Source organism: Dendrobates tinctorius, unplaced genomic scaffold (assembly GCF_039654945.1).
Source record: "Dendrobates tinctorius isolate UK_male_01 unplaced genomic scaffold, ASM3965494v1 ptg000158l, whole genome shotgun sequence".
Lineage (NCBI taxonomy): Eukaryota > Metazoa > Chordata > Amphibia > Anura > Dendrobatidae > Dendrobates > Dendrobates tinctorius.
In genome coordinates, this window is record NW_027361825.1 from 1484317 (window position 1) to 1510067 (window position 25751).

General features: G+C 45.3%; 1 protein-coding gene across 4 annotated transcripts; it reads right to left on the minus strand.

The window, feature by feature from the left end:
• Positions 1-10: 10 nt before the first annotated feature.
• LOC141051721 (uncharacterized) lies at positions 11-25131 on the minus strand. Of its 4 annotated transcripts, none has more exons than XM_073548712.1 (10): positions 25003-25131; positions 22880-22916; positions 22434-22566; positions 21708-21806; positions 18578-18646; positions 8990-9082; positions 7810-7935; positions 6727-6831; positions 2872-2952; positions 11-2782 (listed from the first exon to the last, which is right to left on the minus strand). In XM_073548712.1, the coding sequence occupies exons 2-10, from the start codon at positions 22880-22882 to the stop codon at positions 816-818; spliced, it is 2676 nt and encodes an 891-aa protein (XP_073404813.1). In that variant the 5' UTR covers positions 22883-22916; positions 25003-25131; the 3' UTR covers positions 11-815. The 4 variants fall into 4 exon arrangements, with proteins under 4 accessions (XP_073404813.1, XP_073404812.1, XP_073404814.1 ...); XM_073548711.1 differs by lacking the exon at positions 25003-25131 and adding an exon at positions 24714-24959; XM_073548713.1 differs by lacking the exon at positions 25003-25131 and adding an exon at positions 24599-24959.
• Positions 25132-25751: the final 620 nt, after the last annotated feature.

Here is a 25751-nt window from a genome sequence, read left to right on the forward strand (position 1 = left end):
CAGCAATAGCAAACTTGGATAGTTTTTTATTTTAGTGGTTACAAAAAATTCAGAAATTTGTCAAAAGAATAAAAAAATATTTGTGTTTCACCATTTTCTATGACCTGTAAGTTTTTATTTTTTCATTACTGGAGCTATGTGAGGGTTGGCTTTTTGTGTGGCAATGTGAAGTTTTTATTTCTACCATTATGGGTTGCTCGAAATGGCGCACCCCCCCGGGAACAGTTGCTTTAAATTCATATAAGGGGTTAACAATAGTGATTGTGGCTCCACTCACTGATGTTACGGGCCAAATATGGTGCCCACCACGTATATATCTGCACCCCAAAATGCACTGTATATATAAGGGGGATATTTTTATTTGGTTTTAAATCCAATTGAAAAGCCATGTAAAAAAAATTGCTCCAATGCACCTAGAATTAGAGGATGAACAACTGAGCAACAGTCAGTTAAAAATGTCCTACCGTTCTGAGTTTACAGCAACCATGCAGACATATGCATCAATAAAGTAACAAAACTCTTTGTAGCCTGATCCTGCTCTTATATTCCCTTTTATTTATCACTTACTTTTTCCTAACATGCATTTAGTACATTAGCACATTAGCAAGACGAGACCAGATGTTTTGTTGCTGGTTACCATGGAGACACATAAATCTGCATAGTAGCTGTAGACTTAAAAATGGATAAAAAACAAAACACAATACACAATCAAAACAACATATTTTTTTTTTTGCATTCATTAAAAAGTATAAAACTGCCGTTCTGTTATAATGTAAATATAATATATTTATAAAAGTCACTGCCCATCACAGCATTTATGAGCACGACATCCTCTTCTGATGCTTTAGTAGGTACGACCTCTGCAAAAACACTTTCCCGCACCCGTTACATATAAACGACCAGCTTTTGTTGTGAATTGCTTTATGTCGGGAGACTTGGGACTGACTGGTGAAGCCTTTTCCGCACTGGGGGCAGAGGTACGGCCGCTCTCCTGTATGAGTCCTTTTGTGACAGGTGAGGGTCGACGAGTGAGCGAAACACTTTCCGCACTCGTTGCAGGTGTACGGTTTCTCCCCTGTGTGAGTCCGGAGATGTTTTACCAAACATCCGTTATATGGAAAACCTTTCCCACACTCCAGGCAAGTGTGCGGTTTATCCTCAGCTCCAGAGTTTATAGGGTTGGTGAAAAATGAAACATCTATCATGGACTGCTCCGTAAACGAGACACTGTCGGGATCGTGACCATCATAAGAAATCTGTAGGAAGGAGCCAACGCCAAAAGGCTGATCACTAGAGGAAACATCTAAATATGGGTTCTTGATAAATGTGAGCTCTTCAAGAGGCCAGTCGTTCAGAGGGACATCTGTAAGAAGCTTCTTCTTAAATGGCACCTCTCCAATGGGTCTACTATTGAATGACACATCAATAACTGGCCTACTGTTATCTGCAAAACTTTCAGTTGTGCTTTCTGTAGATGGGACAACTCCATAAGGACCACCGTTGATTGGGACATCTCTAAGATGAAATTCATTCAATGGGATATTTTCACATGTCATATCATTGAGAGAGTCATCTGTCAAAAGCCTCTTGTGAAACGGATCATCTCCAAGGGAGACGTCTACTTCAGGCCTCTCATGAAGTAGGACATCTCCATGTTGTCCGTTTTTCAGAGAGTCATCAATAAGAGGCCACTCACCAGGCTTATCCATATCAGGATTTTCACTATTATCCTTGACAGGGTCCTCGCTTTGGCTGTTCACTACTAGGTTGGAGTTATTTCCGCTCTTCATTTGGGCGATTTCGGCCAGCAGCTTCTCCTTTGCGTGAATTTTAAAATGCACATCAAAATTGAATTTCTTGGTGAAGCATTTCTTGCACTCCGGACAGACATACGGTTTCTCATCCTCATGAAGTCGCCGGTGAGAATTAAGACTGGAACGTTGACCGAAACGTTTGCCACAATCTGGGCAGACAAAAGGTCTCTCTCCAGTGTGCACCCTCATGTGCTTAATCAGGCAGCCGTTATACAGAAAGCGTTTTCCGCACTGGGGGCAGCCATGGGGTCTCTCCTGGGTGTGAGCTCTTATGTGTCTATCGCAGGCCGATTTTGAGCTGAACAGTTTTTCACATTCGGTACAGGGATAAAACTCTTCTCCGGCGTGGAGCCGTAGGTGCATCTCGAAGTTTGACTGCTTGATAAAACACTTTCCGCACTGAGGACATGGGACGGGCTTGTCTCTTATGTGTAATAGCTGATGTCTATCAAGTCCCGACTTTGAATACAGTAATTTACCGCAATCGGGGCACGGCCACTGCCGTTCCCCTTTGTGAGTCTTCAGATGCGTTTCCAGCATTGACCGGGTGGTAAAACACTGGCAGCACTCCTGACACACGTGGATCTTCTCTTCTATGTGAAGTAGTAGATGCCGTTCTAGGGCAAGGTTATCACTAAAGCGGGCGCCACATTCTTGGCACACCGGGGTCTTTGGTTCATGGATTTTCTGATGCTCGAAGAACTTGGAAACACTGGTGAACATTTCGGAACACATGGGGCACAAGAACTCCAAGTCAGTGATTTGCTCAAGCTCAGTATCTTTGGGACTGTCCACTTCTTTACGCTGCTCGATACGGGGAGTCCCTGGAACTACAACTTCTTGGTGTGAAGTCGTATTGGTTTCAATCCTTTTCACGTACCATACATTTAACAGTGTATTGCTTGGAGATTCCTCATTTTCGATGGTGGTGTGGCTTATTGGGTAAACAGCGTCTTCAATAATCCGATCTAGAAAGAAAGGGAAAAAGTAAAAAGCATCAATGAAAAGCAGCACTCCGTATCAGCGGTTGATATGATGGCAGCCTCTCCTTCCTTACCATTATTAATTCCATTGAGCGTCTTGGACTCCCAGTAAGTGGAAGCGGGGGAATCACTGTCCGGTATAACCTGATCTTCATCTGCAAAATGGAAGAAAAGGGCATTTGTCAAACAGAAGCATAAAAGACTAATCAATGTGAGCACACCAAGCATATGGCTGCTTATATTAAACGGTCGCTGTCGTTTCAACTAAATTTGCATGAATCAACAGTACAAACAAATATAAAAACACTTATATATTTAGTCTGCAAAAAACTGCTCCTTTCTCCACTTATGATTCACTTCTTCTTAGCCTGATTTATTTATCCATTCTTAAAAATAGCTAAAGTACATCTTGGTCAAAACAAGACAGACTGCCAGCTCACTGAGAAATCAGATTACAGCCAGGCTCCATGGGAAAATGTATGCAAATTAGCTCTCCTAAAGAAATAAAAGAAGAAAACTCTCTTATAAGTGTCTCCTATAGCTGCACACAGGTGGCGCTAGCATTGTCTTAGTTCTAAAGGAGATAATTTGCATTGATATTTTATTATCAAGGGCCTTCAGCTCGATCTTGAGCCACTGACACTTGATGGATGAATGCTCTGTAGGAAGACTGATCTTGTGCAAGCCTAGCTATGTCCAGCAGGGTCTTCTCAACAGTTATCTTGATTGTATCAAGCCATCGGGTTGCTGGTCTTCCACTTCCTCTTGTTCCTTCTATTCGTCCGACCATGATGTCCTTCTACAGTGATTCCTTTCTTCATATGATGTGTCCATAGTCAACTCTAGCTTGGTGATCTTTGCGTTCAGTGACATGTCTGGCTTGATTTATTCCAAAGTTCATCTGTTTGTTCTTCTCTCCATCCTTGGTTTTGATAACATCTTTCTCCAGCACATTTTGAAGGCGTTAATTCTTCTTTTGTTTTGTTCCTTTATCGTCCAGATTTCGCATCTGTATATTGCCACTGAAAACACCAAACTATGTACGAGTCGAGTCTTTGTTGCCACTGAAATGTTCCTCGATTTTAAGACCTTGTTAGGCTGGTTTCACATTTGCGTTTTTTTGCGCTGTAAAAAAACGCATACGTGCGCATGCGTTTTTTCCCCTATATTTAACATGGGTGCGCATACCTGCGCGCTGGTAAGCGCACGTATGCGATTTTCATGCGCTGCGTTTTTTTGGGGTGTGCGTTTGTATTTTCCAGACGCAGCATGTTGCATTTTTTGGCCCTGCAAAAAAGCGCATGCGCACGTATGCGCACGTTTTGCGCTAAAAATGGCCATTATAGCCTATGGATGCGCAAACGTGCGCACTGGCATGCTCATGTATGCGTTTTTTAGCACATGCGTTTTTTTTTGTTAACCATGGAATTTAGGGGTTTGGGTTAGAGTTAGGGTTAGTTAAGGGGGTTTAGGGTTAGGGTCAGGGTTAGGGTTAAGTATGGTTTGGTTAAGGGTTAGGGTCAGGGTTAGGGTTAAGTATGGTTTGGTTAAGGGTTAGGGTCAGGGTTAGGGTTAAGTATGGTTTGGTTAAGGGTTAGGGTCAGGGTTAGGGTTAAGTATGGTTAGGGTCAGGGTTAGGGTCAGGGTTAGGGTTAAGGTTAGTTAGAGTTTGGGTTAGGGTTAAGTATGGTTTGGTTAAGGGTTAGGGTCAGGGTTAGGGTTAAGTATGGTTTGGTTAAGGGTTAGGGTCAGGGTTAAGTATGGTTTGGTTAAGGGTTAGGGTCAGGGTTAGGGTTAAGTATGGTTAGGGTCAGGGTTAGGGTTAAGGTTAGTTAGGGTTTGGGTTAGGGTTAAGTATGGTTTGGTTAAGGGTTAGGGTCAGGGTTAGGGTTAGGGTTAAGTATGGTTTGGTTAAGGGTTAGGGTCAGGGTTAGGGTTAAGGTTAGTTAGGGTTTGGGTTAGGGTTAAGTATGGTTTGGTTAAGGGTTAGGGTCAGGGTTAGGGTTAAGTATGGTTTGGTTAAGGGTTAGGGTCAGGGTTAGGGTTAAGGTTAGTTAGGGTTTGGGTTAGGGTTAAGTATGGTTTGGTTAAGGGTTAGGGTCAGGGTTAGGGTTAGGGTTAAGGTCAGGGTTAGGGTTAGTTAGGGTTTAGGGTTTGGGTTAGGGTTAAGTATGGTTTGGTTAAGGGTTAGGGTCAGGGTTAGGGTCAGGGTTAGGGTTAGTTAGGGTTTGGGTTAGGGTTAAGTATGGTTTGGTTAAGGGTTAGGGTCAGGGTTAGGGTTAGGGTCAGGGTTTTGGTTAGTGTGAGGGGCCACCTAATGTTGGAAAAAAACGCAAACGCGGTAAAAACGCACTAAAACCGCATACAAACGCATAAAAACGCTGCGTTTTTTTCATGCATGCTCATAAAAATGCTTGAAAAAAACGCAGCAGTTGTATGCTTTTGTATGCGTTTTTTCAATGCGTTTTTTTGCGGGAAAAACGCGCTGCAAAAAAAAGCAAGTGTGAAACTAGCCTTAAGTGAGTTTTTTTGTTGATTTGCCCATAGCTTTTATTTCAGGTGACTTTTTAGAATAGTTGTGTGTACATTAGGAATATCACTAATTTTGGCCATTAAATTACTTGTCTCCTATAGTTTTCCCCTCTGCTAGCTCCATCTCCAATTTTAATCAGTCTTTTAGCTCGTTGCCATGATGTCTGCCATACACGGGACATACAAATGTGAGCTTCCTGCTCTCTTGTCTGTATGTAGCACTTGTCCATAAGCAGCATGGAGAATATTACACATCAGTATTGAACAGTGTAGCAGTGAATCCAACTCTGAAGTGAGATAAAACATTTGCTACAAACTACAAAGATCTTTTTGTATTCTTGTCTCTCTTTCTACTCATTCCTCCTTCCCCCTCCCATAAAAGCTAAGGCAGCTGTAAGCTGATCCTTCAGTCAGCTGGCATTCTGTTTTGTTTTGACCAAGATAGATAATAGATGGTAATTTCAGAAGGCATGGAAGAGAAGAGGCAGTTTCTTACATTTGCTGGTACTATTAATGTATCAGTAAATTGCCTGTAGCCAGCCCTGTACAATGTTTTTAGGTAAAAATTAGGTTTAAAAAAGCATTTATATTGTCCCTGTTTTCTGTGATAATTAGGGCTTTGACTAGTTGATGGAGTGTTTGTTTCCCCAGACTGGTCGGCCCCCTTTCCATGTTATCACATACACCTGGCTTCAGAGACGTAGTGACGCTGCCTGAATGAGTGGCATTACTGTTGATGATGCCGCTCATGTAAATTATGTCCTAACACCCACAGGGAAAGAGGACCGATTAATCTGGGGCAACTAACGTCCCATCAACTACTCAAAGGGCTAATTAGCATAGAAAACAGAGACAATATAAATGCTTTTTAAAGCTAATTTTTACCTATAAACATTATCCAGGGAATTTACTGATATATAAGTGAATGGAGCTGGGTTGGAGGCCATGGGGGCTGACAGGTTCCCTTTATAGCAAATCTCCATCCTGACATTGAAAAGCATCATACACTTGCCTTCTACTGCGACTGACATTGCAGTCCACTGTATCTGTGAGGCGGTGGCGTGGTAAATCTGAACCATGCCATCCTTCCACATTAGGTGTTTAGACTTACCAGTGCTCCCATCTTGGATGCAGCAGGACTAGAGCGCACGGTTTCAGCAAGGAAGCACCAGGTAGGGTGAGTGGACAAGACAAATATAAAGTTGCTTTCAGTGCCAGGTGGAAGGTCGCTTATACTTATCACAGCATATCGCAAGCCATCAGATATGCTCAGATCCGCACTAACGCGATTAATATCCTCCATGAATACCTGTACAATTCTGAAGATTTCCCCAACATCTTCAGCCGTATGGAAATGACTGAAGACCTCCCTAGTGAGAATCTTCCCCAGCACTCACCCACATCCATCACTCGCTTCTTCTCACTCTGATCTTCACACTTCACCGGTGTCCTCTTCTGCAGATCGGTTGTTGGGGTTGTGTCCGCTTCCACACAGAAACAATCTTCATAAATGGAAAAAAGTGTAAAGCAAAAGACTGAGAAACTATAGTGCAATAATAATCAAAAATAATCAGAAAAAAGGAAAAATACAAGTTTTATGTACCCGAGATCTCAAGTTCACACTTGGTCAGCCACAAGAAGGCGCCAAAGATGGCAGCCAACAATAAAGAGCACTTAAGGGAGCTCCATCCCAGTTATCACTCCGTGTACACAAGCCGGCAATCACCCAATGAACTAGCAAAATGCTCCTTCATCATGGGAACAAATCATTTATGCAAGCAAAAAAAAAAAGTCATTGCTATGGGCAGCGGATGGTTCCTGTAAGTGGGAGATGTGTCGCAATACCATGATATTATATGGGGATAGATTATCGTATCAGTGATTGTTCTTTCCCCATCATTGTTCTTGAACCTGTGTAATCAGGTCAGGAAACAAGTGACGATCTATTGCAGAAATTGGATTGTTGTCATTGACTGGCCTGGAATTGGCAGTGTGAACACTCGCTTAGCCTTGTGCACATGTTTTTTCCACTGAAATGAATTAACGTTTCCAAAAGAGTTAAAGGGTTTTTTGACTGCCCCCCTCCCATTGAAGTTCAATGACAAAATACAACCTTACACTCCCTCCCCAGGTCCAGCCAGAGTCTCTGCCGCTACTCCCAGTGTCTGTTATAATCTGCAGTGCTGACAGCGCCGCAGCTAATTAGTGAGGACAGCGGCTTTGAGTGGCTCATGCCGTCTATTTGGGCAGAGCTCAGTGATTAGCTGCAGTGCTATTGACGTGACGTCAAAGCTGCTGACAACAGATACTCTGGGAGCAGCGGTGGAAACGGGGAGGATACACAGCTTGTTTATTTTTTTTGCCTGGAGAAAGAGGTTTTCTGAAAACTTAAAACACCTTTAAGCAACATAAAACTCCTTACATTTCTCCTGCTCAAAGTGAAGATGCCAAGACAACTACATACACCCTTTTACACTTACCAGACGAGCCACTGTCCTCTTCATCATCTTCATCCTCCTCATCTTCATCCTCCTCCAGCTCGGCCACTCCCGTTTCCTTCTCTTGCTCCTCACTCTCGTCATTGTCAGACTCCACATATATACAATCTGTACAAAGCACACAGCGCTGCGGAGATTACTCTGCGCTCATCAATAATCTGCAAAGCATTGTGCAAGCGTATAAAATATGGGCACCGCTGTATCCTCCGAATACTTAAAGGGGTTTACCGGATTAGAAAACCACGGGCCGTGTTAGATACTGCATCTCCGCTACACAGGAGTGACCTGCAGTGACGCCTGCATGCCATCAGCGGGGGGGGGGGGGGGGGGGTTTCGGGCACTGTTTTGGTGCTAGTGGTCATGTATTGTACCACCCCTCTTTAACTCTTCCTGGCGCAGTTCATTCATTTTGCGTTTTGTACTGGAAAGAGTACAATAAACAGTGACATCTGCAGATGAGAATATTCTCCACGGGGAAATCACATGAACTGCACTCGTACCATTACACACTGGTCCCATGGCCCCGAGTGAACCGTAGACCCCAGTGGAAAAAGACAGAAGTCATGGAGATCTGATCAGAGGACTAGAAGCAACCAGACAATATAGGGAGGCCAATGAGAGGGACTTGCAAGACGCACAGGGTGTACTCCTGCAGACAGTTGGGTATGGTCAGTGACATCACACAGCAGCAGGTTCAGGCGCTTTTTGGTTTGTTCTTACCTATCGCGTTTCCGTCCTCGCGCGCCACTGCTTCCCTGACGTTTTCCCATACATGCGGCTCTGTTAATGATGACACCTCGGAGCCCAAATATACACAATATGTATACAGAGAAATCCACAGGATATCATCCCGGACAATCATCGCTCCCAGATCAGTATCATGTGACACACAATGCGCAGTTACTCAGGTCCAGGATTATTGGCCGCCGCCCGAGTGTAATCCTGGGCTCCACAGTTGTGCCACAATGTTGTGTTATGTAGTTTACCAAAGTAATAAGACAACCAATAAGTGGAGCAACCCGAGAGAAGTGTAAAGACACGACATTAACCATCCGGCACAAGACACCAGAGCGTTAGGAGGGTCTTGTCTAGTTTCCACTGTCTAAAAGTTGCGCACTTTTAGTAAATCAGCCCCAATGTGTCCGTGTTCCCCATCACCCACCTGAGAGGTCATCATCTTCTATCTCGGAGCCAACACTTCTAGAAGATTCTCTTTCCTGTTCCGAGTCTGAATCAATTTCCAGGTAGATGTAGTCTGTGAGAGCGGAAGAACAAGACATCACTGGACTTCCACCAGATCATGTACAGAGAGGCGCTGGAACATTGAACTTAATGGAGGTGTTTATTAGAGACCTTCAGGGGCACATCGGATCACTGACAGTTCACACCGGTGTCTTAGTGCCGGTGAGCTGAACAGTGCGCTCTCCTGTGCTGCTTGTAGACAACTTTGTCTCTCAGCATCGGAGGATCAAAGGGGCACGGACACTGGCCGGATCCATGGATCTGAGCAGCACTCACAAGCTCTATAGAAAAGACCTCGTAACTGCTGCTTGCCTAGACCGACCACTTCTATTAAACTGCAGAGGTGGCTGGTAATCTGGGCAACAAGCAGTATACGATTATATCCCTCCTTTCCTGAGAACAAAGAGGAATTTTAATAAGAAATAAATTGGAAAGTTTCTTGTTCTTACAAGCACTTTCACAATTTTGCAATTTTACTAGTGATGAGAGCGTGCTTGGATAAGGTGTTATCTGAGCATAGACAGAAACAAAATCGGCGTTCCAGCTGATAAAATTTCTTGCTTTATTGAAAAATTAAAATAGTACAGCGGCTTTCTCCTCAAGAATAGATGGATGTGCAATGAGGCACTGAGACACCAGCTACGCGCTTCGACCCTACATGGGTCTTTATCACAGCTGCAAATTACTAGCATAGTGCAAACCTTATACTTAGTGCTGACCAATGAGAACTGCAATATAAATCACATGAACAATGAAGATCTGAAAAACATGACAGATATAGTAATCAAACACAGTGATAAGGGAGGTATGGTGGTAGTCCTTAACGCTGAAGATTACAAAAATCAAATGTTAAAACTTTTATCTGATAATGAGGTTTATGAAAAATTAATTTCTAATCCAACAAAAACCTACAACAAAATAGCTGAAGATATAGTCATGGAAGGTCTTAATATGGGCATCTATAATAATAATTGCCCTAAGCAGCTTCCGGTTGTAACAACTTCCGTCCAGTTGTAACCGGTGACGTCACCGCTCACCTCTTTCCATGTTAACCCTCAACACACACACTCCTCTCACCTTTCACCATCTCCACTCACTCTTTCACTCCACATACGACCCTTTCTCTCACTCCGTCTCTCATACTCACGCCGTCATCGCCGCTGATCCACGATCCCCGACATCTTCTTCCGCCGGCGCCATCCTGGATCCAGACGTTGTCCACGCCGGCGACATGTTCTTGTGGCGACGCCATCTTGAGTATCGTGAAATCCCGCGATAGTCAAGATGGCGTCGCCGCAAGAACATGTCGCCGGCGTGGACGACGTCGGGATCCAAGATGGCGTCGGCGAAATCTAGCGAGATTTCGCCGACGCCATTTTGGATCCCGACGTCGTCCTCGCCGGCGACATGTTCTTGCGGCGACGCCATCTTGAGTATCGCGGGATTTCGCCGATCCAAAATAACGAGCAGGATTTCGGGATTTCGCCGATCCAAAATAGCGAGCAGGAGATATAGAAGCATTTGCTATGCCGAGGCTCCCGCCTCATAATGTGTGAAGCAATGGTCGAATCCTGCACCGCCGAGAATCAAGGTACAGAACTGCGATAGCAGAAACCACAACTGCCGTGTGACAAAATCAGATATTCGAGGCAAAACGTGCGAGTGAAAACTTCTACCCGGCAGACGCCATATGGCAAGTTTTATCCTGTCCAATGTACGTGGGCAGGCGTAGAGTGGATCGTGTCACAGAAGACAGCCGCAAGGGGTAACACATACGCCATCGACTGCATGGCTCTTGTGTGCTATGACACCGGACATACTATTCCACTAGAGACTGAGCGACAGGAGATTACTATTACGCCAGTGAATGTTATGCATGACCCCGGACCTGCAAACGCAGGTTGATCTCCCATTCGGGTCTCAGCCCAGGCTCAAGCTGCTTAGCGGTCGCCACCTGACGAATGCATTGACGCTCAGCCTAGAATGGCCAGTGGCTCTAGACTACAATTGCACTAGGGCTGCACGGATCTAGAGTACTACCGGCTGTAGGTCACTATTACCCCAGTGACCACACGACGCCCAGGTACTATTACGTTAGCGACTGTACGGCTCTGGAGCACTGTTCTGTCGGTGAACGCACGTTTCCAGAGCACCATAACGCCAGTGACTGCCCGACTATAATACAACTATTGATAGTACGGCTAGGAGTACTTATTACACTAAAGACTGCACTGCTTATATGAGAGACTGCACCGCTATTGCGCAATTCCCCTCAGTTTACCTAGGAAGATGGACTCAATGCCCCATCACTGGCCCTGCAGATAGTGAGGCCATGTTTAATTTTAATATAAGTGGTATATGCTCCGCACTGTACTTGTCTAGGCCGAGTGGAGATGGGCAGGAAAAGGCTGGACCTGCCTGGTGAAAACACGAACCGGGTCCCACTCTGGGAGAAAACGACCGCCCCTTAAGCGGTGCCGAGAAGCGCGCGCTTTCACTGAGGGCCGAGGGAGGAGGAATGAAGGCCCAAGATGGCGCAGCCCGAAGACAATAGGCAGGCTAGGGGGAGTGGGTGGGGCCGTGCGCCGCCTCAGGGACGCAGAACCTGGAGGGAGCGAGCGGTGGGTGGGCTCAAAACGGGCGGGAGAGAAGCCCGCCCGAGGATAAAGGCGGGGGGGCGTGGCAGCGACGCCGAACAAGGCCCAAATTGAAACCGGGGCCTGGAGTAAATGCGGCGGCCACCGGGGAATGCGCACCGCCGCGGCGACCGCTCCCGAAATGGACCCCTACATGAAGCCCGGCTGCAGAGATGAATAAGAGCAGCCGGGGGGGGGGAGCCCTTAGGCCTCTTTCACACATCAGGTTTTCGCCGTCAGGCGCGATCCGGCGCTTTTGACAAAAACCGGATCCGGCGAAATGCAATGCCGGATCCGGTTTCCCCCCCATTGACTTGCATTTGCGCCGGATGGCCATGCTTTTCATACGGTTTTCGACGGATCCGGCAATGTGTCTCAATGTTTCACACAATGAAAGTCTATGAGCGCCGCAATGCGCCGGATCCGGTTTTTTTGGTCTGAGCATGCTCAGTAGCTCTGCCCACAAGACACATATATAAAAGCAAGACAGTGGGACCCTCAGCCACACCCAACATGCCACCCAAGACAGGAACCAGGCGCAGGAGAAGGCAGGAGACCACTGCAGCACCATCAGCACCACCACCACGCCAAATGGAGCAGCAAATGGAACATGCTGAGGAGGGGAGTCCAGCAGCAGATGAGAGACGGTAATTATCAAATCCCCCATTCCTCCAAACTAGGGCCATGGAATATCAAGATATTCATTGCCCCTTTGTTTCTCTTTATTCAACAGCCGCCCAAGAGATGCAGCAGCAGCAGCACTGGCAGCAGCTGTAACACCACCCACAGGCATGGAGTCTGGCCAGCAGGAAGACAGCACATCTTCTTCTGGGAGCCCTCCCTCGCATCGTCAGCGTTTGACGGTAAGTTTTTATTTCCAAAATCCATCATCTCTGTAATATATGTCTATTCATTGCCTTTTATTTCAAAACAGGAATCACAAGATGAAGAGGAGCTCCCAGAAGAAGAAGGAAGGGGTGGACAGACACCTGGAGTGGGCTCACAATTGGTAAGTTTTTGGCATCAAACGCAGAAACACAACATCACACTACACACAACACATAGAAAACAATGTTCTGCAGACCACACACAGCAAACAAATGCCTACATCCAAAGACATAACATTTTTTGTTTTCTTCTCTAGTCTTCCCAATCTGGTGCTCGGCCAAGAGGTCCTCGCAGTGCCTCCCAGGGTCGTCGGCGACAGCAATGCGGCGGTCACCAGCGTGTAAGTATAAATATTTTTGCTTTGTTTTTTTGCACTTTTTATTTCATTTCTTTTGTGGAGGCTAATTATGTTATTTTTGTCTTTTTCTTTAACAGCCTTCACAGCGTGCTCCCGACTCTGACGGTGAGGATGGAGGAATCGATGTGGACCACCTCATCGATCTCGTCAGAGAAAGGGAGCCGCTCTGGAATATGGCTGACCGCCGCCACGCTGACCTGATCGTTACCCGACGACTCTGGGAGGAAATCTGTTCGCTCCTTGTGGACCGCTGGGAGGACCTCGATGCTCGGGCCCAGATTAAAGAGCGTAAGTATATACAGTACCGGTTGCTTGATGTAAACCAGTGTTTCCCGAACAACAGTCCTCGTGGTCCCCACGGATCATGTGTTCAGGATTTCTATTTACTATGGAAATCCTGAAAACATGACCCCTGGGGACCATGAGGACTGGAGTTTGGGAAACACTGATGTTGTATACTAACCACTTTGTCCTTTCTCGTTTCAGGGGACAGAATTGTGAAGCGGTGGCGGTCTGTGAGGGATCGTTTCAAGAAGGACTTCAATAAAGAGATGCGGGCCCAGAGTGGATCTGGAGGACGCAGGAGCAAGTACAAGTACGCACAAGCCCTGTCGTTCCTCCGGGATACAATGGTCACCAGAAGGTAAATATTACACACCACATGTGAAAAAAAAATGTTTAGATGTAACAATTTTTTTTCAGCCAGGGCCATGCCATGTCACTTTTTTAATTGTTTTTTTTCCTCTTTATTCAACAGCACGGTGAGCAGCACTCGGGAGCCTGCACGATTGGACCCTTCTGAGGCGATCCCTGAGGAGACCGGCACCGAGGGACACTTCGACCGCCCCGGTACATCTGCACCTTCCCAGCCTTCCCACACATTCGACCCATCTGTCCCATCCACCAGCACAGGAGCATCGTGGCCGCCTACATTACATGAAGCTGCTGGTGAGGAGATCGCTTTCCCTTTACCCCACCCTTCTGCCCCTGCCACCTCTAGTACACCTGCGGGTACTGGGCGGCAGCGGCAGAGGGGTCAGGAAAAGAGCTATGCGCCAGAGTTCTTGCATCTGAATGCATCTTTCCAGAACTGTCTAAAAGTCTTGTCAGAGCAAATCTCCGCAGGCTTTCAGCAGATCAACTCCAGCATTCTGGAGGTGAAGACACTTCTGCAAACCATGCATTCTGAAGCAAGATCTTCGCCAAACCACAGCTTTTTCAGGTCTGTTGTGGAGCGCATGGAAACGCTATCTCCTACCCAGCAGATGCATGTAATGCATTCATGCCACGGTGCTCTCCAGCACGTTACCTCGCAACCTCCTCTTCCCACCCCAGTAGTTTCTCCACCTGCACCCCCTCCAGCCACTTTCCATCCTCCCCTTCCTATTACATACCATCCACCTCCCCAGTACCAGCAACCTCCCCAGTACCAGACATCTCCCCACTTCCAGCAACCTGCCCCATACCAAACTCCTTCCCCATACAACTTGCCATCAACATCATCTGCTCCTACAGTCCCTGTCCAACCCTCCACTCCACCGCCCACCACCTCTTCTGCCTCCCACATGTCCACCCATTCTGTAGCTTTTTCCACACCTTCACCTCTAACTGTTCCTTCCCCACCACGATCCCAGTCCTCTCTCCACACTCCCAGTGTCGAAGTGTCCCGCAGCCCCTCCAGCAGTATTTCCACCCCACACTACACAGATTTATAATATGTGTGTATTTTAATAAAAATGACCAGTTTTATGGTTTCAAAGCTTTATTAAAAAAGTTTATTAAAATTTAAAAACAGTTTACTAAAAAAAACATTTTTCAATAAAAGTTAAATTATTTTACACTGGTTGTCTGTCATTTCTTTCTGCGGCCAAAAAGGTTAAATACAGGGTATTTAAAAGGTAAAATGGTATTCAAAACTAGGTATATAACTGTGGGTAAATTTTAGCTTTTTGCCACAGTTGTGTTCCTGGTTGTGTTTGAAGCAAAGTATTTCACCTAAAAAGTTGTGTTTATTGTTGGTGATTTCCTAACAATGTACACAACTTTTGTTAAAAGGTGAAATACTTTGCATAAAACACAACCAGGTACACACCTGTGGCCTAAAGCTAAAAATAGTAAGACCATGACAAGATAGCCAACTTTGGTTGGCAAAGGTATATACTGTTGGTACAGAAGGTACACAATTTTGGTTAAGGGCACAAATCTTTCACACTCTGTCATCCTGCCAGTGTACTCTGCCTTGAGGTGACAAAGTATTGTGCAAAATTGTCCCTCATTACTGAAACCGTCACAGAACTTCTAGTGGTAATGTCATGGTAATCTTGCAAGGTGGTTTCTTCAGAGGTGTCCTCAATGGAAATGGGTTCCTTGCAGATAACAAAATTGTGGAGTACCACCAAGCTTTGATCACCTCGTCCACAGTTTCTGTCTTGAGGTTGATCGCAGTCAATAGGACCCGCCATTTGGCTGTCAGAATACCAAAGGTACATTCAACCATTCTTCTTGCTCTTGTGAGGCGGTAATTAAAAATGCGTTTTGTTCTTGACAATCCTCTGCTACCGTACGGTTTCAAAAGGTGTTCTGACAGCTGGAAGGCTTCATCCCCTACACAGACAAATGGTATAGGTGGACCAGATGTTTGCGGCAGCGGTCTAAGTGGTGGGAACTGGAAGGTGTTTCCATACAGTTTACGCCCCATGGCAGACAGTTTGAAAACTTGAGAGTCATTGGACCGGCCATAGGCCCCAATATCAACAGCAATCAATTTGTATTCCGCGTCAGCGATGGCCATGAGGACAATTGAAAAATATTTCTTGTAATTGAAATATTCCGATCCCGATCCGGCTGGCTTTACAATGCGGATATGTTTCCCGTCCACAGCGCCCAAGCAGTTGGGAAACTGACATATCTGTTGAAACTTTTCTGAAATTTCAATCCACCTCTCTGTTGTGGGCTCTGGTAAAAACTCTTCAGCTAAGGAGTCCCACAGTGCACGGCATGTGTACTTCACTATTCCAGATATGGTGGAAATCCCGAGTCTGTACTGGAAATGCAGTGACGAAAGGGATTCTCCAGTTGCAAGAAATCTGTGGGGAATTAAAAAACAATCAATTAGTTTTAAATCACAGCATTACATACCAAAACTCAGCTATAACACTTGGAGATACAAAATACCACCAACAAGATTGCAGTGAAAGTGTGCTCTGATGCGAGCATATCCAATAAATGTGGCTTACCTTAAAGTCACCTTCAGACGCTCTGCGGGTGAAACGGAGAAGCGGCAATAGGTGTCCGCTTTTCTTATGAGGTGTGCAATGCGCTCCACCAAGTAATCAAAATTCTCCATTTTCATCCGAACATATCCAAAAAATGTATCCGGGTTTCGTCGAAGGTCCATGCAGAGTGTAGAATAGACCCCACGCGTCATTCTCTTGGCTGTGATGGGGTGGATCCACAAACGTCGTCTACGATGCCTGATGCGCTGCTGTCTCGCTCTCTCCTTCTCCAGAACAATCACCCTCAAACGATTCGCCTCCGCTGTAAAATCCGCTAAATTCTTCAAAATATTTCCAATGACAACATCCATCTTCGCCAGTAACTTGCTCTTCTCTCCAACCTGCACTTTCTCCTCTACAACCTGTCAAAGAAGGGCTGTAGGAACACGCTATATATAGTTTTCCAGTAGCCAATCCCGTTCGGAAGGCCACAAGGGGTGTTTTTAAAAACCGGATCCGGCGTAATCCGTCGAAAAACGGATCGAAAAACGGATGAACCGGATGAGACGGATCCGGTTTTGTCTGTCAAGAACAAGACGGATCCGGCAGAAAAACGGATCCGTCACATCCGGTTTTATGAAATATTTGCCGGATCCGGCGCTCCGGCACGACGCCGGATCGCGCCTGACGCCGAAAACCTGATGTGTGAAAGTAGCCTTAGTAAAGAAAGGCGCAGGGAGAGGAGGGGGAAGCCAGTATGGAGGCCTTACACCTAAAGGGAGGCTGCCGCAGGAAGCTGGATACTGAAGGAGCCGTAATTTGTCGCCCTTTATTGAGGAGGAAACCTGGGGAAAGAGAGGTACCTCATTGTCCAGGTGAAGTAAAGATGTCCGTGAATTTTCTTAGGACGTCCGCGCCTCCTCCAAACCGACAGGCTCTGGTGGGCGAGTGGGTGGGAGACGGGGTTCCAGGACCATTCTAGATTGCCTGACACACATTCCTTTTAGGGGGCTCTTGGTCCTGCTGTGGAGAGCAATGAGGATACGGGGTGGCAGTACACGCCGTACTCAGTCTCTGTGTGGGAGTACAGTAGTGACTATTCACACTGTATCCCTCCAGAAAACCTAAAAGGAAACGACGCACATTGAGGTAGATAAGGGTCTAATGAAAGACCCGTGTCCACCTCCTACTGACACTAAGCTAAACTGAACATCCTACTTCCTGTCGGTAGGGTGTACACTGCGAAGGAGGAGCTAACTTTTTTTCTACATAGTGTCAGCCTCCTAGTGGCAGCAGCATACACCCATGGTTTCTGTGTCCCCCTATGAGACGATAGAGAAAAGACGCCTTCTTACAAGAGAGGCTTTTTGGATATTCTGTCTGGGGTCTAGATATCCAAAGGGGTTAAACAAAAGAACAGAGATCATTATTGATGGTTATTGCTATATTTTAAGTATTTGTATATATGTCAACTAATTTATTTTTATGTGGTATTATTATGCAAACCTAGAGAATGTGGAGATTTGCACACAGGACCTTTCTATTAGAACTTGTGATAGAAGGTGATATAGTCATTGGTCTCTATGGAACATAGGCATTGTAGTAATGCTCACAGGACCTTTGGTTTGTTCATGTGATTTATATTGCAGTTCTCATTGGTCAGCACTAAGTATAAGGTTTGCACTATGTTAGTAATTTGCAGCTGTGATAAAGACCCATGTAGGGTCGAAACGCGTAACTGGTGTCTCAGTGCCTCATTGCACATCCATCTATTCTTGAGGAGAAAGCCGCTGTACTATTTTAATTTTTCAATAAAGCAAGAAATTTTATCAGCTGGAACTCCCCTTATGTTTCTGTCTACTATCAACTATCGTTGGGTCCAGACAAGGTTCCGCGCTGTGGCTGGTGAGCTGGCTAGGGCTTTTTTAGCCCATTTTTTCTTCTATTTGTGTTATCTGAGCATGCTCATGTTGCCTCAGCTGCCGGATGTTCAACAGCAGCAACACATTCCTGTTTGTTAGACAATCCCCGCATGTGTTGCAGCTGTCAAACAGCATTGAGAAATGCAGCCGCGGGGACTTGGGCATATTTTTAGAGCATGCCGAAAATACTTGATTAGGACATGAGCATGCTCCGATAGCACCTTATCGCAGCATGCTCTTCACTAAATTTTACTCTTTATACAACCTATCTGCTGTACAAAAAAAGGTAAAAAATGTTGCAATCATCTTAGACTTTAAATTTTTTCCTAAAAAGGGATGGGGTGACAAATAAGGAGAATATCTCATTTTTACACAGATGAAAGCTATTGGATTCCTGTTATCAGCCACTTCAGGCGAACCGTCCAATCCACCAGATTTCATCCTCTCAATAATAAACAACTTGGCATTCTGCGTTTCTAGGACACTGACCGGAATCGTCGTCATCAGATGAAACCTCTGGGAGCTGAGCGAGGATGTCCGGCTTTATAATGACGTAATCTGCAGATATACGAACAGATATTAATCATCTGTATGAAACAGAAGGCAGAATATTCTACTCCAGAAGCGGACTGCACCGCCCGGCCTGATTCATCTTTGCGTTACCCACAGGTTTTTGGAGTGAATACTTCTGAATTAAAGGGAATCTGTCACCCCTTTTTTGAGATCTCATATAATGATATCATTCAATTGTGTGTCACATAAGGATTCTCTTAGTACTTTTGCTTCCCCCTGACCCCGCACCTTTCATGCAGAAATACCTTTTTTATATCGGTTCAGATGTATGTAAACTGCCGCGGTCCGGTCCGCTGGGCGGGGCTTATTCACCTGCTCCTCCCCTCCCTGTGTTGCTGTATGCATTTCTTCTTGTGTAGAGCAAGACAGGGAGGGGGGGAGCAGGTGAATAAGCCCCGCCCAGCGGACCAGACCGTGGCAGTTTACATACATCTGAACCGATATAAAAAAGGTATTTATGCATGAAAGAGAATCCTTATGTGACACACAATTGAATGATATCATTATATGATATCTCAAAATAGGGGTGACAGATTCCCTTTAAAGAAGATTTGCACCTTTTTTCCAGTTGTCTTTTTGTGGTTTTGTTAGTTTTTATTTTTTACGGCAATGTGACTTTTACAGATGTTTTAGACTGATTCATGAAATGGCTAACATAGAAAAAATTCAAAAAAACTCACACAACAAGATATGGCCTTACCAAAAACCCTGTCTGATGACAAATGCACATATAGCAGGATACAGCAGGCCTCCACTAATAGAGGCAAGGGGCAACTCAGGAGCAAACTACTGATAAAAACAACCACCCCACACCTAACAAACTATGGTGGGGTTGGCTGCCTAGTCAGAAAATGCACATAGATAAGGCTTGCATGGTTTGTTAGGTGTGGGGTGGCTGTTTTTATCAGTAGTTTGCACCTGGGCTGCCCCTTGCCTCTATTAGTGGAGGCCTGCTGCATCCTGCTATATGTGCATTTGTCATCAGACAGGGTTTTTGGTAAGGCCATATCTTGTTGTGTGAGTTTTTTTTTAATTTTTTCTATGTTAACTGTTTTGATATTAGTGTTAGGGACCTGCAATATCATGAGGAGCCTTGACATTGGCTTGCAGGCTTTATCTATTTTGGCCAAAATATTAACCAATACCTCATTTAATGTGCTCATTGTATGCATTAATTTTTTGCACTTATATTATCTTTTGCAGGATGCAGTTGGGCCTCTTTTTGTTGGCTTGGTCTATTGGGGCGTCTGTCACTGTGTGTTGCATATTTTAGTGCTGTAGCAACCCGCCTGGTAATACTATGGGCGTCATTAATATCTGTCACTGTGTGTTGCATATTTTAGTGCTGTAGCAACCCGCCTGGTAATCCTATGGGCGTCATTAATAGGTTGCAAGCCAGACACTTTGCATCACACTTATATATGTGTGACTGGGTCCTATGCAAACCTTATCTATGTGCATTTTTCCTACTAGGCAGCCAACCCCACCATGGTTTGTTAGGTGTGGGGTGGTTGTTTTTATCAGTAGTTTGCACCTGAGTTGCCCCTTGCCTCTATTAGTGGAGGCCCGCTGCATCATGCTATTTGTGCATTTGTCATCAGATAGGGTTTTTGGTAAGGCCATATCTTGTTGTGTGTTTGATTCATGAAATGCAACTTTTTAAAAAGTCATAAAGTTTGTCGTAGCTCTACGGAAGTCCTCCCTTGGGACGAGTCTATGTACGTCAGCTATTGTTTGCCACACGCAATTTTTTCTTCTAAACTGTTACATCAGTTAATGGCAAAAAATAAATAAAGTAATTGATAAGTTAATAAAAATGTTGAACTTTTCGTAAAATTCATGATTCACATTTTGATTAATTTGTCAGCGAAAACTACAAGTTAGAAAAGAAAAGTGACTTAACAAAATGCAAATAATGAATCGGGTCTAGAGGAGCAAAAAAAAATAAAAATTGTCAATGTTTGGAATAATATAGTGTCTCAATCCTTTCCACCATCCACATGTTCACATTGGGATGTTAAAGGAGATGAAGACTTCCATTTTTTTTCGGTTCTCGTTGCCTCCGTTTGGATCAGGAGCAATGATTTCCCAGTTAAAGCCTATGGTTGTATGCTGTGCTCAGGTCCCTACAACGGGACATCATCCGGGTGACCACAGAATGAGCCATCATTGCTTCCTGTCCCACTGGTGAGACCCGCGCCAGAGAGAAAGGTACAGGTACAATATTCTGGCCTATATATAAATTGGGAGAAATCTGCTTTGATGCCTCTTTCCCATGCTCCAATGCCACGGCTTGAGACTCTCTCCCTGCTACCCATTGTAACCAGTTTTAAGTACGTGGGTGTCCATATTTCTCAAGACAGTAAGTTTGATTTGCAACTAAATATATATCCGCTGCAGGAGATGGTTAAAGTGAAATTTGCGGTCTGGGGTAAACTTCCACTGTCTGTGGCCAGACGTATTAATTTAATTAAAATGATATTACTCCCCAAGCTTAGCTACTTTCTCCAACACAGTGCTGTAGTGGTGCCCAGATCCCTTTTCGCTAATTTGAATTCCCAGATCACATCTTTTATATGGGGGAAAACTAGGCCCAAACTTAAACTAACCACTTTGCAGAGACCCAGAGGGGGAGGGGGGGGGCGTTGTCCAATTTCTTTCTGTAGTATTTGTCTGGGCAGGCCAAAGCCATTTGCACATGGATGCCCGGCGGTCACCTCCCTAATTCTGAAAACCATCTACTTCATGCCGCACAAACTAGTTGCCCGTTGGGATTTTTGGAAATGAGGAAAACAAATGTCTCGCGACTGTTGCCCCTGCTTCGTCTGGCACGATCAATATGGAAACAGATTTAAAAGGGTGGTCGGATTTGAGGATATTGTAGCTGAAATGCCCCTATGGAATAATGATTACCTTCCGGCGTTACTTGAACATCCATCTGCCGAGTTTTAGAATGGTACAGGTACTGATTATGGGTGCATAAAGGGTGACTACAGGGAATGGGGACCTAAAACCAAAATGTTTCACAGCCTTTCTTCGCACTTACTGATGGGGGGCTCTTTGTCGCACAGTGCCCGATCCTTCACACACGGCTCCTTCCCTCGTTCAATCCGGGATATTATTTCTGGCTTCAAGTAAAAACTCCCTGAAATCACGAGAGGTCAGATGAGTGACGACGTGGGCGCCATAATGGACAGATTACATGGAGTCTGATGGCAGGAAATGAACCCTCATCGGGTGAGCTCCGCTGGGTGATCGCTCCTGTGTAACATCTGACCATGGAAGTATCGGATGCTGCGCATTGTTATAGCCACGTCATGTTCGCTCTGTAAAGGATTTTTCAAGAATTTCTACAACAGAAGGGGTTAAATGTGCGATAAATCGGCAGCAAAGTCAGACACGTGGATTTTGCTGCCAAAGCCGAGGACGGAAAGGTTTGCAGATATCGATGCAGCTTTATAGAAGCAGGACTTTTGTTACGGGGGTTTAAAAACCTATCCACAGGTTGAATGATAACTTCTAGATCAGTGGAGGCCTGACTGCTGGGACCAGCGCTGCAGCCAATCAGTAGCACAGTGCCTCTGCCTGAGTTGACAGCAAGAGCTGCTGAGGTCACTGATTGTCTGCAGCGTTGTTGATGATACAATCATAGACCCCGTGAGCAGCGGCGGAGACTCAGCACTGGACCCGGGAAGGGTGAGTAAAGCAATAAAAAAAAAAACAAAACTAGAGGTGGGGGGAATGGAAACTTCTTTTAGCACTGCTTCCTCACCTAGGGAGCAGACATCGGTGTAATTCTCCATCATCACTTCCTTGTAGAGCCTCTTCTGCTCCTCGCACAGGCAGCCCCATTCCTCTTCAGAAAAATACACCGCGATATCCTCAAAATCGTTAACGCCTACATCCTGCGACAGAGAAGACGGCAGCGATTAGTGCACCCTAAGGGGTTAATTACTAATGGAGACACCGGAAACTTCTCCATTATGGAGCCGCTAGTCCTTAACACACGAGGCTCTATATACACTGTCGTCCAATAGCACAATCTTCATTCACACCGAGTCCTCATTCTCTGATCTGTTGGATTTGGCTTTTGGGGGAAAAAAAATGAATTCAAAGCAGCTATGGACGCAAGAACGGTCTCTCCAGGCCTGATAATAATGAGACAGGACAGAACTACAGGACAATGTGAGGCCTGGAAGACGGGACAGAACTACTCACCATCACTCAGCATCGGCTCCACTGAAACCCGGATTGTCTGAAAACAGAAGAGTTGTGATGTCAGTATCTCCAACCACTGGACAGAAACCCCACAGGACGGGTCATAGTGTCCCCAACATACGTACTCTGCACGTAATCCAGCCATACAGGAGAACCCCGTGATAATGGTTGCTGGGGGTCCCATAAAATACGCATTTGTGTACAATTTTCATTTTTGTGGTTTAATTTTTTCTGAATATCCATTTTTTTTTTATATTTTTATCATCACTAGAGCTGTGAGCGTTTGATTTAGCAAGATGTAGTTTTTATTGCAAAAATTTTGAGTTGAATACAACATCTTCCTAGCTTCAGAGGAGCTGTAGAAGTGAAAAAACAGCGATTGTGGGATTTTGATTTTTTTTTTTCACTGTACGGGTTCAATAATTCTATACTTTAATTGATCAGACTTTACTGACAAATGTTTTTTTTTTTTTTTTTACTTATTTTTAACTGGGGAAAAGGTTGGCAGATCATATTTTTGTTTTTAAATATTTTGAGAACTTTTTTCCAACCTTTATTTTTTAGACCCCATAGGGAAATTTGAAGCTGTAATGGATTTTTCAATATAGAATTAGATAAGCCGGTCAATATACCAAGAAAATGCAGGTCTCTTATAAAACCCCTGTGGTTGGGAGACCCAGGAGGACCAAGGTGGTGCCATCAGGAAGCCCCCAGTGGCCATGGCAATTTATCAGCTGTCTGCGACTACCTTGGAGGTTGATGGGCACCAGAGCGAAGCCTTTACAAGTTTATAGTTTTGTGGATAGCTGACGCTTTTGGAACTAGTATGACACAGCGGCACTTACCCCATTTTTATCCCCTCTAAATATGACTTAATCCGAGATGAGGTGCTAAACCCACTACATACAGGACAGATGTTCGCTGCGTTCCACATCTGGAATTTCCCTGTAACTTCAGTGACCAGAGCTGAGCTCAGATCGCTTGCTTAGATGTCACGGTCAGTCACTAATGTTAACATTTAAGGGGGTTCTCCAAGAATGTGATAAAATGGCCCGTCACATATTTTAAACGGCAACCCGTCAGTCATGTATCAGGACAGGCTGCAGTCTGAAGAAATACAGCTTGAGACATGTCTCAACGATGGCATCGTCAACACACGTAAAGAAGGGATGTGACAGAAATAAATCTTCTCACTGAGCACAAAGGATTTTATGTCTGAGGCTGGAGAAAAAAAATCCTGTGTGCTCAGTCAAGGAGATTTATGTCTTCTCCTGTCGCAGCCGTTCTCCTCGGCTCACTGGTACATGTGCTTATAACACAGCTTCTATGTCATTGAGACACAGGTATTGGGAGCGGTGTATCTTCGGACTGCAGACTGTCCTGATACCTGACTATGAGGGGCTAGTGTTTGAAATATGTGACGGGGCCATCATATCATGTTCTTATAGAACCCCTGTAACTGGTCAGGTTGCCCCAGCAGAGCAGTCCCCACTTGTGAGGTAGAGCTGGGTTGCTTTTTCATTTTGAAGACCCCCATTGCAGCCATCTTGGTCCTCCAGAGAAGCCCAGACCCCCGCTTAGGGTTCACAGGAAAACGTCAGTTTCCTATATCCTTCAATACTGAGGTACTGTAGTATACAGGACAAGCGATCAGGTGACGGGCAGGTTGAAGTCCACTTTGGGGACTAAAAAAGAAAGTAAACAGCAAAAAATAATTACAAAAAAGATCAAAACATCAAAGTTATGGGTTTGCCGGTCGCCGCTCCTGCCCGCAATAAGTGATCACAACGTGGCAGGTTCCCTACTCAGGTACCACTAAAAGCGGGTCACATACAGCAAGCTCTATCAGCAGGAGAACTACAAGTCCCAGCACTGCAGCTGCAGAAAGCATTCAGTTCTGCACGTATAGGAGGAAAAGTTTGCATAAAGAACTGCAATTAGTGAAGTCCCGGGGCGTCCAGAGCGGCGCTGTCCCCAGAGCTGCGTTGTGCGGTCACACAGGGATCAGTGACTGAGCAGAGAACCCGCGTCCTGCCTGCACACGTGAGCGGCCATTAGCGCAGGTGTCACATGACTCGCACACGGCACATAAATACACAATAATACCAGAAATCACATCATACCTCTCTGCAGCCGCAAATCACAAAGTCACGTGACTCAGCGGCCTCCTGGTTGGTTCCCTGAGGTGTGACGGCGCTGCCGCCGCTATGATCTCTGGGAAAGGTAGTTGAATTCGACTTAGACACCATTATTGACAACGCGTCACTTGGACTACGATTTCCAGAAGCCCTAGAGGAGAGCGTGGTCAGATGACTGGTAGGAGCCAATGATTGTTCATGATTCTGATATGGGCGGTAGGTTTGTTTGGGCGGGAAGTATAAGAGAACTGCGGATGTTTAGCCTTCAGTCAGTAATAGTATGTATTGTCTATTTGTATCTCCCAGTGTGGCGAGTTGTCAGTACAGGCATCAGTGGAGGCGGCTTATGTGTAGTGAATGGTCGTGTAGAGTAGACTGAAAGAGCACCTGCGATTCCTGAGGTGATGTGTGAGGCTGGTTTAACATTTGCGTTTTGGTGCGCAGCTAGGGATGAGCGAGCATAATCGTGGGTATTCGGTACTCGGTGAGTAGTGAAGTACTCGCGGTACTCGGAACATAGTATTTCACTACTCGCCTAGCACTATTCGGATCTCCCGCCCAGCATTTGCTGATCACAGTAATGCCGCAGCCTTCTTGGTTGTGGGCGGCATTACTATGATTGGCTGGCCGCCCAGCATCATACATAAGTCATATGCTATGGCTCATACCTATGAGTTATAGCCTGGCTCTATGTAAGCCCTGTCGTCGCCATTTTCTGCACATTGTATGCAGAA